Genomic DNA, 18,885 nt, shown 5'->3' on the forward strand with positions numbered 1-18,885 from the left:
GAGTTTCTGTTTGGGGTGATGAAAGTTTGGGAAATAGTGGTGATGGTTGTGCAACATTGTGAATATACTAATGCCACTGAAGATGGTTAAATGAAATGTTTTATTACACATATTTTACCATAATAAAAATAAATACCAAAAAAAATGTGACTGTGGCAAATAAGGCTACACCAGTCCTGGGCGGCAGGAAGGAGGGCCAGAGGGGATGTACACAGAGGCAGCTTGGACTTGGGGCCTCTACTCTTTCTCCACTATTGTTTTTCTTTTTTGAGCCGGTAATTTACACAACCTAAAAGATATCAAAAAGTACATAGTGAAGTTTTTCAACCCATCTGCATCTGGGCAACCAGTCCAAGTCATAAAGAGAGTTATCAACTGTTCCCATGGTCCACCCCAACCCACCTGGATACCTCCTAGTTATACGACCTTGGGCAAACCACCTCACGTTTATTGCTCTCAGTACTTTCATCTATAAATTAACCTTCTTCCTCCTTCTTAGGGTTGTCATCAAGACCAGATAAGATAAGCCAGGCAGCTGGTATCATTAACCATGTTAAATTTGAAAACACTGTTGTTTTTAATAAAGAAAAGCAAACCATTAGAGCTACAGAGAAAACAGGAGCACTGTGCAGTCTCCTTCTCTCTTTCCTTCTCTCCGCAGCATCGTCTCCATCTAACACTATATATATTTGCTTGACAATCTGTCTCTCTAGCTAAATGGGGCGGAGACTTCTGTCTGCTTTGTTCACTCACTGGTGGGTCTCCAGTGTCTGAATGACTGGTGCATAGTAGGTGTTCGGTGTACATCTGTGGAAGAAATGAATTGCCAGCTCCAATAACCCATTTTGAACCACGCCAAACAACACTTTATCACCGGCCACTAATCCACTATTGACACCACAGCCTGGTAACTAACGGGCTAACAACAAATTCTAACTTCCACTTGCTAAGCAGGGAAAGAACTAGATAGAGTGAAAAATCCAGGAGCTCCCTGGATAGAAAAGGCATGCCGGGAAAGGAAAAAGCTTCCAAAAGAGTCCAGAATGTGGCTTCGCAGTAACTCTTGCTTCTTAAAAAGAATGCAAGGAAACTGCAAAGACCAGTGAACTCTCAGTTCCAAGAGAGAAGCCATGGGATTTCCGAGTGCACATTTTTCAGAAATGCGTTCACAGCCAAGAGCTTTCTGAAGCCAGAGCTAGGAAGATTAAACCCAATGAAAGTAGCAATCAGTATGCCAACAACTGGATAACCTAGAAAAAATAGAAAAATTCCTAGAAACACACAATGTACCTAAACTGACTCATGAAGAAATAAACTTGAATAGACCTATAATAACGAGACTTAAGTTATCGAAAATCTCCCAGAAAAGAAAAGACCAGGGCTAAATGATGAATTCTACCATTTAACAAATAATCAACACCAATCCTTCTCAAACTCTTACAAAAAATTAAAGAGAAAGCAATACTTCCTAACTCATTTTATGAGGTCAACATTACCCCGATTCTGAAACCGAGACATTACCAGAAAACTACAGAACTACATCCCTCATGAACAATGATGAAAAAATCCACAATAATATACTAGCAAAATGAATTCAGCAGCATACTGAAAGGTTTACACATCATGACCAAGAAGAATTTATTCCGGGAATGCAAGGAAGGTTCAACATACAGCAATCAATGAATGTAATACAATACAAAGAAGCCAAAAACCACATGATCATCTCGATTAATGAAGAGATAGCATTTGACAAAATCAACTCCCTTTCATGATAAAAACATTCAACGAACTAAACAGAAGAAAACTTCCTCAACACGATAAAGGCCATATATGAAAAACCTACAGTGCACGTTACACTCAATGGGAAAAAACTGAAAGCTTTTCTCCTAAGATCAGGAATAAAACAAGGACGCCTGCTTTCACCATTTCTATTCGTATGTTACTGAAAGTTCCAGCCAGAGCAATTACACAAGAAATAAAAGGCATCAAAATTGGAATATAAAAAGGAAAATTATCTCTATTCACAGATGACATGGTCTTATAGCAGAAAACCCAAGAGTCCACAAAAGCTGTTAGAATAAACTAATTTGGCAAAGTTCCAAGATATGAAATCAACAGAAAAAAATCAGCTGCATTTCTACACACTAACAATGAAAAGAAAATTAAGAAAACAATCCCATTTACAACAGCACCAAAAAAATACTCAGGAATAAATTTAATCAAAGAGGCTAAAGACTTGTACAATGAAAATTAGTGCACATTGCTAAAAGAAATTGAAGACTTAAGTAAATTGAAAGACGTCCCATGCTCATGAATGATAAGACTTAAATACTGTTAAAATGGCAATACTACCCAAAATGATCTACAAATTCAATGCAAGCCTAGTCAAAATCTTAATGATGTTTTTTTGCACAAACAGAACATCCATCCTAAAATTCACACGGAATCTTGAGAGATTCTGAATAGCCAAAACAATCTTGAAAGAGAACTAAGAGGACAAACACTGCAAAGCTAGAGTAATCAAAACAGTGTGGTACTGGCGTAAGGGCAGACATACAGACCAATAGGGAGCCCAGAAATAAACACTCACATATATGGTCAAATGATTTCAATTATGGTGCCAAAACCATTCAATAAGGGAGAGTCTTTTCAATAAATGGTACTAGAAAAGCTGGATATTCACATGCAAAAGAATGTATTAGACTCATACATTATACCATATACAAAAACTGTATCAGAATGGATCAAAGACCTAAATGTGAGAACTAAAATTTTAAAACTCTTAGAAGAAAACAAAGGGGAAAAGCTTCATGATCTTGAATTTGACAATGGCTCATTAGGTATGACATCAAAAATAGAATCAACAAAAGAAAAAAACAGATAAATTAAACTTTATCAAAATTAAAAACTTTGTGCATCAAAACACATTATCAGAAAAGTGAAAAGACAACCTTGGGGATAGAAGAAAGTATCTGCAAATCACATATCTCATTAGGGGTTAATATCCAGAATATATTAAGCATTCCTACAACTCAATAACAAAAACCCAGTTTAAAAAAATAGGATCTGAATAGACCTTTCTCCAAAGAAGATACACAATGGCCAGAGAAGACACTCAAGATCACCAAGAAGACGCTCAAGCTCAAGATCACTAATTGGGAGGGAAATGCAAATCAAAACCACAATGTGATACCATTTCACGACCATCAGATGGCTATAATCAACAAAACAAAAATGACAAATGTTGACAACGATGTGGAGAAACTGGCTCTTGTGCACTGCTGCCAGGAATGTAAAATGATGCAGCTGTTTTGGAAAACAGTATGGCGGGTCCTTAACAAGTTAAACATAGACTTATTATATAATCACCAAACTCCACTTCTGGGTACATACCCAAAAGAATTAAAAACAAGTACTGAAACAGATAGTTCTACATTTATTACAACAGCCCCAAACTAGAAACAACACAATATGAATGGATAAACAAAATGTGGTACACAGTCGACCCTTGAACAACACAGGTTTGAACTGTGCAAGTCCACTTATATGTAGATGTTTTTCAATAAATAGTCAGCCCTTGGTATCCTGGGTTTTGCACCCCCAGATTCAACCAATTTTGGATCAAAAACAGTTATTTTGATCCACGGTTGACAATACATTACACAGAAGGCCAATTTAAGAACTCTGACTGAGGGGAGGGAAGAGGGGCCCTAACCTGTTGTTCAAGGGTCAACTGTTCATACAATGGACTATTATTCAGCCTTAAAAAGGAACCAAATTCTGACAAGTACTACAACATGAACTCTGAAGATATTATGCTGAGTGAAATAAGCCAGTCAGAGAAGAACAAACACCATATGATTCTACTTATATGAGATACCTAAAGTAATCAAATTCAGAGAGACAGAAAATAGAATGGTGGTTGCCAAAGGCTGGGGTGAGAGGGGAACCAGAAGTTAGTGTTTAATGGGTATAGTTTCTACTTGGGATGATGAAAAAATTCTGGAAATAGAGAGTGGTATAGTTACCTACTGCTGTGAATGTACTTAATGCCATCGAATTGTACACTTTAAATGGCAAATTTTGTTATGTCTATTCTACCACAATAAAAAAAGTAAAAAAAAAAAAAAGTAGCCCATATTTTCAGCCCATTGAGAGAATCCCTCTTTAAAGACCAGTTCTCTTGATAGCCTGGGGCAGACTTCCCATGGCCATGAGCCCTACAGATGCGATCTTGTCCTTTGTAGTCTGACCTAAAATCCAGTCCCAATAATCTGAGTCTTAAACCTAAGCCAACAGTGCAGGCTGACCAGCCACTATTGAAAGGCTGAGGCTTGAGCTTCTCTAGGCCAGGCAGTTTGTGGGGATAACTGTCTGACACCGCTGACAAGTTGCCAACAAAAGCAGAAGCCAATCTGGCTAGCTTTCACTCTCTATCACGTCCCCTTTCACTTTTCCAGAAGACACCAGCCGGTCATGCAGAGGCACAAAAGAAACATGCCAGACTGACCAGCTTGACTTTTTTTAAAGTTGCAAAGTAGAGTCCTGCTTGCTCCCATCCCTCGCAGGTCTGGATATTTAATATCTTTTGTTTTTTGTAGAGTTGAGGACAGAGTTTTCGCCCATGCCACAACAGAAGTACCAACCACCTCCACCCCCTGTAGTCCCTAGGGCCCCTTCATACAGATTATCCTATTAGATCTCAAAATAACCCAATGAGAATGAATGTGTAGTTGTTATTCTCCACTGGAGACATGAAAAAAACCGGACTCACAAAGATGAAGCACTTTGTCTCAAATTCCACAGCCCCAAGTGACAAGGCCAAGGTTTGTGCACAGGCAGTGAACTTCAGAATTCTTCCTCTCGATTACTTCAGAAAGATGAACAAAGTAAAAATGGAATCAGACCATTCTGGTGTCAAACAATAGCAAAGAAAAATGCTTTCAAGTACCACAACTAATAGGCCTAGGAGGTCCATCCCCAGAAAAGTAGGCTGGGAAAAAACTAAGCGCCTTCCTCTTTCCCTGAGGTCCACTGTGACCTATTAATGGGTCTCTCCTTTTGGATTCTTGTACTTTTCTATTCCAGCTAGGCGCCCAGACCACACAGTTCCGTATTGCTCTGCCCAAGACACGAGGGCAGACAGGGGAGGGTCTGCCAGACTCAAGGAATTTCACCAGAAAGGCCGGGTGGGTCATGGGGAAACAGCAGATTCAGCGGGCTCAGACGCGAACCAATCATGCTTAAAGCAACAAGCATCTAAAACCTAAGTAATCCTGTAAACCCAAGCAGCAAATATCTGGCAAGAGCCAAAGGGACTGGAGCGCGGACCACTGCCCGGCCATCCCCGCGCATGCGCGACGAGCGCTGGGCAGACTCCCGCGCTCGGAGTTCGACTTGGTGGGCGGGCGCCGACGCCTCGCGCATGCTCCAGCCGTGCGCGCATGCGCGCTCTCGGCAGCTGCCTTTTCCCGGTAGTCCCCTGCCCTGTCGTCCCTGTTCTGAAACCGAACACTGGCTACTTCGGTCACAGCCCTCACTCCGCATTCCTCACCTTGCGTCCGGTTTTCTCCCGTAGGGCCTTCAGCCGTTCCTTTCGCCGCAACGCCTCTTCCTCTAGCCGACCCACACCGGCCGCAGCAGCAGCCATGTTGCCCGCTGACCCCCTCTTCTCGCGTCTTGTAACGCGCAAGCCCAGTGAGTAGATGAGTCTCACAGCCAATCCAGCGACGAGGATGGGAGAGCAGGAAGGCCTGAAAGCCAATCAATGCTGAGCTACTGTAGGAGGGCCCGCCCTCTCCCCCAATATCACGCCCAGCCGGTAGGGGGCGAATGAAGGAAAGGGCTTCTGAGTTTTGACGCATCCAACGCCAATCAGCGAGAAAGCGGCCAGCGCAGTCAGACCTGAGTGGAAGAAGATAGAGCGCGTCGATGGCTCTGGTTTTGCCTAGGCATTCTCCCAGGCTCCTTCTGTGCTGGCCACTTGGAATGCGCTAACCCAGACTTGTCCACTTGTTCCGATTCTGCAAAGCTCAAATGCCTTTAAGAAGACTTCTCTGACTCGCCACTCTGACCCCTTCTTGTCCAGCTATCAGTGGCTCCCTGGATGTCCATGGGTCCCTAGGCCCGTCTGTGCCCACGCTCAGCTCAAAGCCTGTACATTGCAGAGCTTGCCTGGTTGGCTATTTCCTTCCAGGCTCATGGATGACCCCCTCCCACCTCTAACCCCGCTTGGAGTACCAAAGTACCCAGGATCAGACTACCTAACCTGGAGAAGAGCAAACCCCACCCAACCTGGGCCCAATGGGCCCCAAGAAACCCCTTGAGCTTAGGAGTTGGTTTGGCCTCAACTGCACCAGATGGGCAGCAGGAGCTGCTGGGGTCTTCTCTCCTGCATTAATCAGAACGCCTTGGCAACTGAGAGACCCCTTTGGCTGAAATCAAGATCATCTGACACCATGTAAGCGTCCCCAAAGCCACAACCCTGCCACCTGGGAAGATGAAGGCCCCTTTGCCACAGACCCCCCACCTCACTCCCCCCAAACAATCTTCTTGACCTCACTAATCTGGGCTTTTTGGTGCCCTTTCCCTGCATTAGGTGGGGTGCCTAGCCAGGGCCTGGTATGCCGGAAGTTCCTGGAATGCAGGTAGCTGGTGCTCAGGAAATGTCAGCTCAGTGGTAGGATGGATGCAGCAGGAGAAAAGGCCAGAGTGGAGGGACTTCCTAAGAGCCAGGAGGACAGGACAGGATAAAGATGGAGATAGAGTCTCTCTTCTCTTGGCCACCCAACGTCTAGAGCAGGAGTCCCCAACCCCTGAGCTGCAGACTGATACCGGTCTATGGCCTGTTAGGAACTGGGCTGCACAGCAGGAGGTGAGCGGCAGGTGAACAAACAAAGCTTAATCTGTATTTGCAGCTGCTCCCCAGTGCTAGCATCACCCCCTCAGTTCCACCTCAGATCATCAGGCATGAGATTCTCATAGGAGCACCGGTCCTTGGTGCCAAAAAGGTTGACGACTGCTGGTCTAGAGGGCTCCAGACTGGTCAGTTCCTACGACCGATGGCACCTCTCTAGACTCTGCAATTTTCTCCCAGCCCCAACAAAGGGTCTGATCGCTGCCAAACACCAGGCGGACCCCTCATCTCCCAGGCCAGCTGGAAGGTGGGGGGAGCTAGAGAAAGGGGGCCCAGAGGTGATGGTGGCAGTGGCCCAGCAGAGTCAGTCAGGCCTTAGTTAGTGTCTATCCACGCTATTCCCTGGCTGCCCAAGTAGTCCTCATTTGGCCCATCTGGGCCTCAGTTTCTCCTGTAAAACAGAAGCAGGAGGCAACCTCTTGCCTTTAACCTCTCAAAGTTAAATAAAAAGGATGTGAAGAAAGTGCCGCGCCCTGGAGTGGAGGGTGCCTTCACCAGAGCATCTAGGAAGGCTTCCTGGAGGAGGGGACCCGTGAGGATTGCCTAAATCTCCCAGGAATCTGCCTAACAGATGGAGCATCCCCCGAGGTATTTTAGGCTTGTTCTGCAGCTCTCTGATCTCCATCCTGCTCCGCAAAAAAGTGGCACTTGGGTCTCCCTATAAAGCGTTCAGAATAGCACGTGGCACATGGTAAATTACAAGTAGTTGTCATGGTTATTGTTATCATTACTTGTTGAAGGACCCAGGACATCTGCCGGCGGCCGCAGCCCCTTCCCCCGACTCCGCGAGCCTGTTCCTTGCACGAATGGTGGCGATTCCAGCCAAGCTGGCTGCATACTGGGCGGATCAGGACCCAGGGCAAGTCTGGAATCCCTGACTACGACACTTGTCCAGGAGGCTCACATTGGCCCTCCCTTCCCCAGACACTGGTAGGGGCGCGGACTGTCCTCAGGCTCCTCCTCCCGCCGGGCTCCCCGCCCTTTGCAAGGTCCCAGGAGAGGCGGGGCGGCGGCGGCCGCAGCCTAGTGCAGGAAGCCGGGTGGCGGCCGGCGGGGAGGAGGAGCGTGCAGACTTGGGTGGCTCAATGCGGCGGGGGCCAGTACTACTTACCCCAGTGGTACCGCGCCGCTCCGCCCCGGAGTGACGCCCTCCGCCCATGGGCCTGGCCGAGGGCAACCGGCGGGCGGCGCGGAGGAGGCGGCGGCGGCGGCGGCAGGTGGCGCGCAGCAGGGCCGGAGCCGGGCCGGGCCATGGCCGCCTCAGAGCGGCTCTACGAGTTGTGGCTGCTCTACTACGCACAGGTGAGGCCGCCCCGCCCGCGCCCGCCGTGCCCCCAGCGCCCCGCGCCTGCTGCACCTGCTGCGCCCCGCGCCACCCGTGTCCGCGTAGATGCGCGCGCGCTAAGCGTGCTCGGGCTTCGCACACACGTGTGCGCCCCCAGCCCCGCCGGTGCCTCCGGCACTTATACCTGGGGGACGAGCCTCGCGGACCCGCACCTCACGAGACTCTCTTGGGTGGGGACCGCCACCCTCAGTGGTGCCAGAGAGGGGCTTGGACCAAGCCGGGCAGGCATTTCTCCCTTTTAGAGATGGGGAAACTGAGGCCCGGAAATAAAATGAAAGACTGGCAGGTCGGGAAGGGCTGGGAGATTTAGTTTGCATTTGGGCTTGCCCCTGCGTGGGCGCGGCCCCGTTGGGTGGTTATGGCCCATGGGTATGAGTGGGCTGGGGGTTCAGAGAGGCGTCCCTACTGCGGGTCCAACTTGAGTAAACTTAGACACCCCCCCACCCTTCTTCAGAGACCAGGTAGTGATGAGCTCCTCCCTGACCCCAGGCGGCCCCACCCAACCCCCTGGGGCTGGTCCAGCCAGAAGGAAAGATTTGCGGTGGATGCTGAGCGTAGTGGTAGGGGGTTGAGCCTAGGAAGGATGTTTGAAAGGGATGGAGAGAGGCCCTTTGCTCCTGAGCTCCCTGTCCTCTCTCAGAGACTCCCTCAAGTAGCCTCAGAAGATGAAGACAGCGACTGAGCCAGGTGTCCTGTCAGAGCCAAGAACCTAGTATCCCCCAAACTCTGTGTCTCACATACATAGGCCCCCACTTTCCTTCTGGATCCACAGCAGGGAGGGATCCCAGGGTAGCACCCCCCTGTCCTTCACCCGCACCAGCTTCCCTCCCTGCACCTGCCTGGCATCATGCTCCTGGCTCAGGTGTGCCCTGGGCACAATAGACTATTGTGTGCCTCTGATCTCCTCACTGGGGGAAGTAAGTGCTCAGATCAGCTAGCCCTCTGTGAAGAGGCTGGCCGACTGTCTCCCAGGACTGCAGGCTGGATCTGGGGCCCCAGGGACCTGAAATCCAGGCCATAAGAGCCACAGCTTCTGAGTCTATTCAGGTGGTAAGAGGTCCAAGCCCCTGGCAGAAGGCAGTGTGTGGATTAGAGTCCTTCTTTGGTTTGACCCAGGGCAAGAGCTCTTTACATCTCTGAGCTTCCCTATCTGTAAGTTTGCCACAGCCCTGACCTCAGGGGTGGCCTTGACTCTGCAGAGGGGTGGCCAGTATAGCTGGTCCATGCCAGAGAAGGCTCCTGCTTCCTTGGCCCCATTGGGTCCCCTCATCCCAGCCTGTCTCCATCTCCAAAGGTTGGTCTTTGTGAAGGAGCGAAGGATTCAGAAGAAAATCTGCCCCTATCCCTTATGCTTCTGATTGCCCTTATGGCCATGGACAGGTTCTAGTCCTCAATTTCTTCACTTATGATGAGATGAAGGGGGCTTGAACCAAGTGATGAGTCTGACGGATGTTGGTGGGACTTCGGGCTGGGTGGCATGCTGCGAGGGGAGGGCGTCTTCCCACTGTCTCACAGGACTGTACCTCCAGCATGGTGGCCTCCACTACCCATTCTAGATGAGCTCTGCAAATGGTCAGGCCCCCATCCCCAGGAGGTGTTTAGCACTCATCCGTGCTGAGTTCCTCCCCCACCCCTCAGCTCATCACCTCACAGGGGCACAGGCTGGCTGGTTGTAGCCTTGGATGCCTGGACAGGCAGAGGGCAGCCTGGGGCCTGGCAAACAAATCCAGGATGTGAGTGTGAACCGGGAGCCAGGCGGGGCCAGGCCGCCAGGGGAGAGGAAGCTCTGCACTGCCTTCCTGCCCGCTTGGTGCTGCTCCTGCCCCCAGAACACTGTCCCCACCCCTCTGTGCAGGCTCCCAGGGAGTGGTGGCCGTTGTACTTGGAGCCCTGCTAGGGACCTATTGTGTGTAAGCTTTGGGGAGGGGGTAAGCTAAGGTAAGGGGTTGGACTGATAAAGGGTATTAAGAGACCCCTGAGTTGGCCAGTCACCCAGCCAGAAGGCTCCCCCAACGCCTATGCCCCTCCCTTCAGCAGTGAGAGCTGACATCAGCTGGCAAACCTGTTTCCCTAGTTGTGGGTCTTGGCCTGCCCTGGGGAGCAACCCCCTTTCTGCCTTTCCTTTCTCCTCATAGACCCCAGGTTCAGACCTACCCACCCCCCACTTCTGTGGGCCCTGCTCAGCTGGGGGCCATGAGTTGGGGAGGGGGCTGTCGGTGGCTACTGAAGGAGGAAGGAGGGCCACAGTGCTCTTGGTAATCATTCAGTCTGAGTGCCTTAGGGCCCTCATGGGGAAACCAAGGCAGGGTCACTTCAAGGTCATCAGACAAATTTAGGGGAGAGCTCGGCCCAGCCGAGCTCAGCCCAGCCCCCGGCCTGTGTTCTCTTACTCGGGAAAGGTCTGGTCCTGCGAGCAGGAAGCCTCAGGTGAGTCTGCTCCCTGGGATGGCACAAGCTGTTTCTTCTACATGGCACTGTCCTGCCCTTTCCCCAAACCAAGTTGGACCTCCGCCCAGGCATGTCCCCATTTTAGCTCTCATCATGCTCGCTGCTCCGTGGTTCTGCGGCACCTCACAGTTAGTGAGTGCTTCTTGGGTCCAGCTGGATGGCTGGACGAGAGAGAGCCACAGCAGTGACCGATTGGGGAAGTCATACCAGAGGAGGCTGCGTTTGGGCCTTGAGGGCGGAGGGGACAGGAAAGGCAGGAGCAAAAGCATGACAGTGGGACATACGAGAGGCAAGTCGTCAGGAGCGAGGGGGAGGCCTGGGGATGGGTGGGGGCATATCCAGAGGACTCAGCCCACCAGGGCTTCCCCAGGGAGGGCAGAGGAAGGGGTGTGAGGGTAAGGGGAAGGGGGACAGCACCTGACAAGCTGACAGTTGGGCCAGTACATAGAGGTTATGGAAAATAACATGCAAATGAGTGATCTCTTTTCTTATGGGGTCACTCAAAAGCCCCCCAGCAAAAGGGAGCACTGGGGGACACAAGAGCTGAGGAGCACTCAAGGTCACAAAGGTCAGGACAGGACCAACATTCGAGTTACAGCTGGGGAGCCCGGGTTGTACTCTCTAATTTCTCCTACTCAGGGTTCCAGGGAGGTCGGGTCAGAGCTTGAGTTGAGCTTGCCCTGCCCACCCCTTCGTGCTCCCTCACCCCTGCCTGGTGAGCTCTACCCACCGGCCCCATGGAAAGCTTGTCGGGCCCTCTTACTCCCTCTGGGACCTTAGCTGGGTCGTATGCCTTCCCTTGCCTCAGTTTACCCTCTTGGAATGGGAAGAAGGAAGGCGGAACAGCCTCCTTGGTGCTTGGGCCCCCTCCGTACCTCACGGGGGCAACCAGGGTTTCCTCCTCCCTGCCTTTATTACCAAGGCAACTGAAGGGGGCGGGACTGAGGTGATGGGGAGAGTAGCACAGAGCCCGGGGTCAAGGGAAGAGCTGGTAATCCCTGGAGTTGTTATGGCAACTGGGGAGCTGATGTGGAATTGTGGGGTCCCCATGGAAACAGGGTTGGTTACTATGGGGACCCTGGAAGGAAATTCTTGGTTTCCATAGTGATAGGACTAGGGGAAGGGTAAGCCCTGGGGGTGTGATGGAGACCAGAAGGTCCACTCCTTTAAAGACCCCTTTCTCAGGTAAGGGGGAGAGACTGGCCCAGCCACTTGGGTACTTACTTGGACCACTCTCCTCAGTTGTCCTTGCCCTTGGCAAAGTCCCCATCTTCCTGCTTCATTCCTTGGACTGGGGTCCTTCAGGTCTGACCTCTAGTCCTCCTGGTGTAGCCAGAAGCCACCTTCAGCTTGACATTCCATCCCCCTCCTGATGCTGAGTGAGGATGCCCCCAGGCTTGAAAGGGTCATCCTGATCAGACCCCACCCTGTCCCATATCTGCTTGCCTGTTCCAGGCGATGGGGTGCTCACTACCACCCAGGCAGCTCAAACTGGGAGGAGTCACCACCATGGAGCTCGGATCTTCTCTCGCTCCCCTGCTCCTCTCTCCATCCTGGGGCCCACCGAGATACCCCTATTCCACCTGCCAGCTGGGGCACAGCCCATGAGACTTTGGCTCTGCCGGGGAGTGGGCTGTGGACTTGCCCTAAGGCTTGTGATAGGGTAGGTAGCTGGCTGATGGGACAGTGATGGTAACTAGTGTACACTGGAGGTATACTAGGTGCCAGGTGCTATTTAAAGAATTTCTGTAAACCCCAAGAGGGGTGGTGATAGGGCAGGCATGAAGGATTCGGGCAAGGTCAGGGCCCTGAATTAAGACAGGGCAAGCAGGTCTAGGGGTGGCATGGTGTCAGGCAGCTCAGTGGCCTCTGCAGATAGCTCCACCCATCTGTCCATACCACAGCTGCTGCCCCCAGCCCTCCCAGGTCCTAGGGAAGTGGCAGTTCCATGCCTGCCCAGGGCCTAACGAGCCCTTGGGAGCCCCCAACCCCCAGAACTGAGTGTCCTAGGGCTGGCTGGGCATAGATTGGAGTCCCTAGAAGAGTGACTATGAGACCGCCTTCTCCCGGGGACACTGACCTTACCCATACCCACAGCTTTCTCCCCTCCGCCAGGGCCCTGGGGAGGAATGTGGCTGCTCCTGACCTGCCTTCATGCGAGGGGCACGGTGGGGACCCTGGCCCATTCAGGTTGGGGTGGGGACTGGGCTGGCCCTGCCCAGAGCTGGCAAGGGAGGGGAGAAGCCAGCCTAGGCAGAACCTCTGAGGAGTATGGGGAAGCCAAGGACCACAGCCATTCCTCCTAACCCGCTCTAGACCACTCCACATGCAGCGCTGCCGCCATGCTCAGGGCCCCCCGCCTGGCTCTGGCTGCTGCCTCAAGCCACAGGGCCCAGGTCAGAGCCATGCTGAGGCCGTCTTGGGAGAAGAGGTGAGACCTACAGAGGCAGGACAGGCAACTACCCCTACCCCTGCCTAGTACTGTGCTTTAGAGACCCCTCACGCCTCCTCCAGTACCCACAGATGCTGCCCTGATTGTCTCAGCCCTAAAACCAGCCCAGCCTGGACCTGCTGCTGGAAGTTTGTAGGACTGGACAGGCCAAAGGTGTGGCTCTAGGGACAAAAAGTGGGAGTATGCAGAGTTTTGAGCCAGGTCAGGGAGGGCCTGTTTAGGTGATGGCCACAGAAAGGGGGCGAGCACCAAAAGCACCAAAAGCCCAAGTCACAGATGGCAGTGGGGTGCGGGGTGGACCGAGACCTGGACAGGAGGATGTGACTCAGATGGGGAGGGGCAGAGAGGCCGGTAAAGCGGTCTCTGGCTGGACGAGGGTCTGGAATGCCGTGCTCAGCAGTCGAGTCTTTATCCTCTGGTCGGGTGGCGGCGGGGACATGGTCAAATTTGGGCTTTCAGGACCCACATTTTGGGTGAGACGATGGGGGATGGTTTGGGGGTAGATGAGGGGAGGGTGGTGTTGAGACAGTTTTGACGGTAGACAGGGATCTGTGGGGTCACTGAGGCCGAGGTCAGGGGTCACATGGTCAGCTTGGGATAGCTGGTTAGCAACCATGAGTGTCCCTGACCTAGAACGAAGGTCTGGCTTTCAGCATCCTCAGAGGTACAGCTGAAGCTGGTAGTGGCTGAGGCATCCCCTCTGGGAACCCCCAGCTCTGGTGTTTCAGGGTTGGACCCTTTGGTGTCCTTGCTTCAGAGGGTAGAGAGGTCACCAAAGGTAACTGACAGGCAAAGCGTCTGTCAAGGTACAGGTGCGGGACTGTACCTAGGTGACCCTAGCCCCTCTCCTAGTTTTCTGGGCCTCAGATCTGTGACAGAAGGTACCCAAGCACAGGGCGGAAGGCTGCTCCGCCTAGGTTTCTTAGGGGTCTGGTTCAGGATGCTGGGGTCAGGCCCCCTTCCCTGGGGCTTATGTGGTCTGGGGTGCACGGATGGCAAAAATTAGCCATCCATCCAAAGGCAGTTCTGAAGGTCCTTGAGTTCGGGTCCATGGTACCTGGGGAGCAGCCTCAGGCTACTGGGCGCTGCCTGCGATGTGTCCCTTTCCCCTTCATCCTCCTCCTGTCTAGTCCCTGGCCTGCCCCTCTGCCTCCGGAAAGAAAGTTACCTTCTGGGCTCAGCTGGTTGGGGTGCGGGGGAGCACCAGATGGGGCGGGCATGGAAGGAGAGAAGGCTGGGTGAGAGGCGGAGCTCAGGTCTGAGCAGGACCCACTCCATGCCCAGGGCGGGGCTCAGAGGTCAGGGGAGACTAGAGCTGACTAGGATCTATTCAGCTGTGTCTCTGGAGCAGAGACCAGCAGGGCCAGGTGAGGAGGCCATGACACGGGGTTGGGGGAGACAAAGGTGTGGATGAGCCTTCCACATAGTCCCCTAGACCTGAGAGGCCTTGGACCCAGGTCAGGGAGATGTGGGTGCCTTGAATGAAAGGCATCATAGATACAGGGTTCAGAACCTGTGCCTAGATAGTCATACCTGACTCCAGGCTCCCACCCAGGGTAGTGTGGCCCCGCCCTTTGGTGCACCAAGCCCGGCCCCTGGTGCTGGGGCCGTGTCCCTCACAGCTTCCTTGCTGGGCCCTGGGTGCCTTGGGGCCCCCCACATCCCTGCGGTCTGCCAGGAGGAAGCGGCGCCCCTCCCCCACCGTGACTCTGCGCTTCCTGCCCTGGCTGGGGCGGGAGGGGACGTTTCCCGTTCACACCAAAGTTTCCCTGGCGGCGCCCAGGCTTGGGCTCAGCCGCTGCCCCTCTTGCTCATGGAGCCAGCTCTGGGGCCTGGGGTCCAGGTAACCAGCCAGGGTGGGCGGAGGTTCCCAGCGCAAGGCGGGGCGTTGCACCTGTGCATGTGGTGGGGGCGCGTGTGCATAGGTCTGCCTGGCCAGTAATGCTCATGTGCCATGGGATCTACAGTCAGGGAGCATTTCCTGGAGGTGGCGACTGCTGAGCTGGGAGAAGGTGGCAGGCAAGAGCCCAGCCCAAGCCTTCGGGTCAGGGTTGGCCCAGCAGCAGTGTGGGCCATGGCCACACCCCAGGCGTGTACACACTTAAGCTCCTCCCTTGCCTATGTCAGGCCTGCCTGGGTCCCCAAGGGTTACAGAGGTGGGAGCAAGAGACTGGAAAGCAAGAGACTGGGAGAGTGGTCACTGTGTATGGCCGTCCCCTGATGCTGGCCTTCCAACCTCCGTCCTTCCTCCTGCCCCGCTTACCCCTCATTCCCTTTCTTCGCCCACACCGCTCTGCCTCCAGTCCCTGTCCGCCCATGTCCAGCCTCCATTCACTGGTCTCCCACTCACTGCACCCCTTCTGTCCCCACCCTTGCCCCCTGAACCTGCAGAAGGACCTGGGTTGTCTGCAGCAGTGGCTGAAGGCCTTTGTGGGTACCTTCGAGAAGAGCATCTCATTGTCCTCCCTGGAGCCACGCAGGTGAGGCTGGAGCTATGTGGAGGGAGGGGAGCCCGAGGGGTCCTGAGCACCCCAGTGACTCCCCTCCCTGCAGGCCAGAAGAAGCAGGTGCAGAGGTGCCACTGCTGCCACTGGACACGCTGCATGTGCTGGCCAAGCAGCTAGACGAGGGGGACCTGGAGCAGGCCCTGCTGCTGCTCAAGCTCCTCATCGTCCTCTGCAGGTGGGTCCCTGTTGTCCTCCCCAAGATGCCGGGGGGTGGGGGGTGGAACTGTGGGCCAGAGGAGGCACTGGCGTATTGCTGTGACCTCTCCCATCATTCACTCCCCAGGAACCTGGAGAATGTGGATGCAGGCCGGGGCCAGGTGCTGGCGCCTCGGGTGCTGGCACTGCTGACCCGGTTGGTGGCCGAGGTGAGGTGGGCTCTACCTGGAGGTGGGAGGTGGGCAGGCGGTACCCACCACCCAGCTAATCCCCTTCTGCCCTGTCTCCACATGTACAGCTGAAAGGACACCCACCACCGCAGGAGGGCCAGGGTCCCCAGCTGGAGGACACGGCCCTGCATGCCCTACTCCTCTGCGAGGCCCTCTTTGACCCCTACCAGACCTGGCGGCGCCAGCACAGTGGGTAAGAGCCCGGAGGGGGATCGGGAGAGGATCGGGGTGCCGCTGTGGCAAACGTGTGGAGGTGGGAGGGGGCCGTGTGCAGGCCGGAGAGGGGAGGATGGCCAAGGAGGGGTGAAGTACCTGGCCTCACCCTGCTTCTGCCCTCCCCACCCCCACCCCCAGGGAAGTCATCAGTGCCAAGGAGAAGAGCAAATACAAGTTCCCTCCCGCCGCTTTACCCTGTGAATTCGGCGCCTTCTTCAGAGGTCAGGCCCCGCCCCTGTCCCATTGGGCCCCACCTGGCCCCGCCCCCAAGCCTGAACCCCTTCCTGCATTTCCTCATTCCTTACACAGGACAGGTCTCTCTTAGTGGTGGCTGCACGTGGGGCTGGAAGAACCCAGCGAATGTGAGGGGGTTCGGGGCAGAGAGGGTAGAAAGGGCACGCCTGGGTAAAGTTAATCATTTCTGGGTTGTAGCGAAGGCCTCCCGTCAGGTGGGGGCGTCGATTTCCCTTTCCCCTTTCTTCCCATCTCCTGGGTCCTCCCAACCACTCGTACCCCACTCTGATCTGGACCATCTTAAAGCTCCCTGGTCTAATCCCTTTGTTCCTGTAGCCTCCACCCCAGGCTCCACCCTCCCGAAGACAATGTCCACACTAGGTGTTTCCACGGCCTCTCCCTCGCTCATTCAGGAGCTGGCCACCTATCCTTTCTGGGGACCCCCTTCTCCTGGGTTCCCTCTCATCTCTCCCTAGAGGGAGGCTGGCCAGGGCTTTAAGTGGGCTCGGGACAGGATGCTGCCTGGACAGGGGCAGCGGGGCTTGGGAAGGTGCCGGCCTGCTGGGATAGAACGTTGTCTCTGGGATACCCCACAGAGCTGCTGGCTTGGGTCTGGAGTGAGGGCGACCGCTCCAGGAGGGAGGGTTCCCCATGGGGAGCTCCCCCACCTCCACTGTTCCGCCACCTGAGCACTCTTCACGAAACAAACTGGATTCTGTTCCTGCTGCTATAAACGCACCAATAGTGGCCGGAGACCCTCAGGATCAAATCCTGCTTCTCACCCCAGCCGTGGTCATGTCCTCTCATTCCTAGAATGCAACTAGGTAGCCCACCTCCGAGTCTTCGCCCACCGTTTCCTCTCCCTTCGCAGGCCAGCCGGGCTCCCAGGCCTCACTTCCAAAGCCCTGCCCCAGGAGGCCTCCCACCCCATCCCACCTAAATGGAGCCAGCCCTGCTTCTGCTGCTCCGCCCCCATGCTACCCATGTGACCCGGGCTGGTCCTTTCTGCTCTCTGGGTTTCAGTCTGTGGCCTGGCATCCCGTCCATTCTATGTATGAGGCTGTGAAAGCCCCTAGAAGTCCTGAGCGGGGGCACAGGTGGGGGTAGGGGACATCTGTATGCTAGACACGGCAGGGTCCCGGAGCAGGTCACTGGGGAAAGCTCCAACTGTCACAGAGCAGAGGTACCAGGAGATTTGCATCTGAGAAACTAAACCCTGGGTTGCCACTAGGGGAGAGGAAGAAGGCGGGGGTGGCGGGGGGAGGGGATACGTTCACCTTGGAGTCTTCTACTTTGTGGCTTAAGGGGGTCTGGGGAGCCTGCTAGGCTCAGGGCAGGGTTGTGTTCCCCTTCAAGCTTCCCAAAGAAGAGCTGTGTCCCCCTCAGGCCCCCTAGTATAGAGCCATGACTTTTTAGACCCTTCAGCGCAGTACCAGCTCTTCTCCCTCAGAGTGGGCCTCGCAGCCCCCACCCTCCTCCCAGGGCTCCTACCTCTTGTATAGACAGACTCCTGATAGATCCACAGCCCTGCAAGCTTGGTGACACTGTCCTGCCCTGCCCACTTCACTCCATCCAGAGAGCCTGCGGGATGCGGATCGCTTGCCTCCTGTGCTGCTGCTGCGTCTCATCCACCTCTTTGGTGCTGTCCTTGCAGGAGGGAAGGTAGGCTGGGAGGAGCCTGTGGGCCAGAGGATGCCTGTCTCGAGGTCTTTCTGCTGTGTGAGCCCCCTGCCCATTGCCCATCTCTGTCCACACCTGCAGGAGAATGGGCAGATGGCTGTGAGCACCGGCTCCGTGCAGGGCTTGCTGACTGTGGTACAAGGCTGGGGCCGTGCACCAGCTCAGGACCCCCGCCTCGTGCCACTGGCGCTAGAGGCACTGGTGGGCACGGTGCATGTCCTGCATGCCAGCCGCACACCCTCCCGAGGTCCGGAGCTCCGTGCCCTGCTTGAGGGTTACTTCCGCATCCTTAACGCCGACTGGCCAGCTGGGCCGAGCCCGGGCTCCGAAGAAGCGCTTGTCACCTTACGAGTCAGCATGCTTGGTGGGTATGGGCTCAGGCTCTTGGGGAGGTGGTACCAGAAGGTGAAGGCCCAACTGATAATGGAAAGGCTGGATCGGGCAGTATGGGGAAAAAGGTCTAAGGCTGACCAGAGGTGCTGCAGGGAGGGGATTGGGCAGGGCTGACCCTTGACCCTTCCACAGATGCCATCCCCATGATGCTGGCATGTGAGGACCGGCCAGTGCTGCAGGCCACCTTCCTCAGCAACAATTGCTTCGAACACCTTACTCGCCTCATCCAGAACAGCAAGGTGGGCAGGGCCCAGGCTGGGGGTGGAGATCCTGGAGCCCAGAGGCTGGGGGAACCACGTGGGGTGCTG

At 54.2% G+C, this 18,885-nt stretch overlaps 2 protein-coding genes across 6 annotated transcripts in view; one reads left to right on the forward strand and one right to left on the reverse strand.

Annotated features, from left to right (window-relative positions):
• Window positions 1-5,705, reverse strand: part of CCDC12 (coiled-coil domain containing 12) — a 47,284-nt gene extending 41,579 nt beyond the window's left edge. The window contains exon 1 of the mRNA XM_039837587.1: window positions 5,555-5,705. Coding sequence (XP_039693521.1) covers window positions 5,555-5,650 — 96 coding nt within the window. The 5' untranslated portion in view covers window positions 5,651-5,705. The remainder of the gene's footprint in view (window positions 1-5,554) is intronic.
• Window positions 5,706-7,832: 2,127 nt separating this feature from the next.
• Window positions 7,833-18,885, forward strand: part of NBEAL2 (neurobeachin like 2) — a 34,484-nt gene continuing 23,431 nt past the window's right edge. For 2 of the 5 annotated variants that reach the window (XR_005647526.1, XM_039837574.1), the window contains exons 1-9: window positions 7,833-8,218; window positions 15,553-15,641; window positions 15,715-15,843; window positions 15,952-16,033; window positions 16,123-16,247; window positions 16,409-16,491; window positions 18,081-18,166; window positions 18,266-18,548; window positions 18,710-18,816. Coding sequence is in view for 4 of the 5 variants with exons in the window: in XM_039837574.1 (XP_039693508.1) it covers window positions 8,168-8,218; window positions 15,553-15,641; window positions 15,715-15,843; window positions 15,952-16,033; window positions 16,123-16,247; window positions 16,409-16,491; window positions 18,081-18,166; window positions 18,266-18,548; window positions 18,710-18,816 (1,035 nt within the window). In the remaining variant the exon portion in view is untranslated. Of the gene's footprint in view, window positions 8,219-13,418; window positions 15,005-15,552; window positions 15,642-15,714; window positions 15,844-15,951; window positions 16,034-16,122; window positions 16,248-16,408; window positions 16,492-18,080; window positions 18,167-18,265; window positions 18,549-18,709; window positions 18,817-18,885 lie in introns of those variants that run through there. The other 3 variants (XM_039837575.1, XM_039837576.1, XM_039837577.1) reach the window with 3 other exon arrangements.

Source organism: Pteropus medius, unplaced genomic scaffold (genome assembly GCF_902729225.1).
Source record: "Pteropus medius unplaced genomic scaffold, Ma_sr-lr_union100, whole genome shotgun sequence".
NCBI classification, from domain to species: domain Eukaryota; kingdom Metazoa; phylum Chordata; class Mammalia; order Chiroptera; family Pteropodidae; genus Pteropus; species Pteropus medius.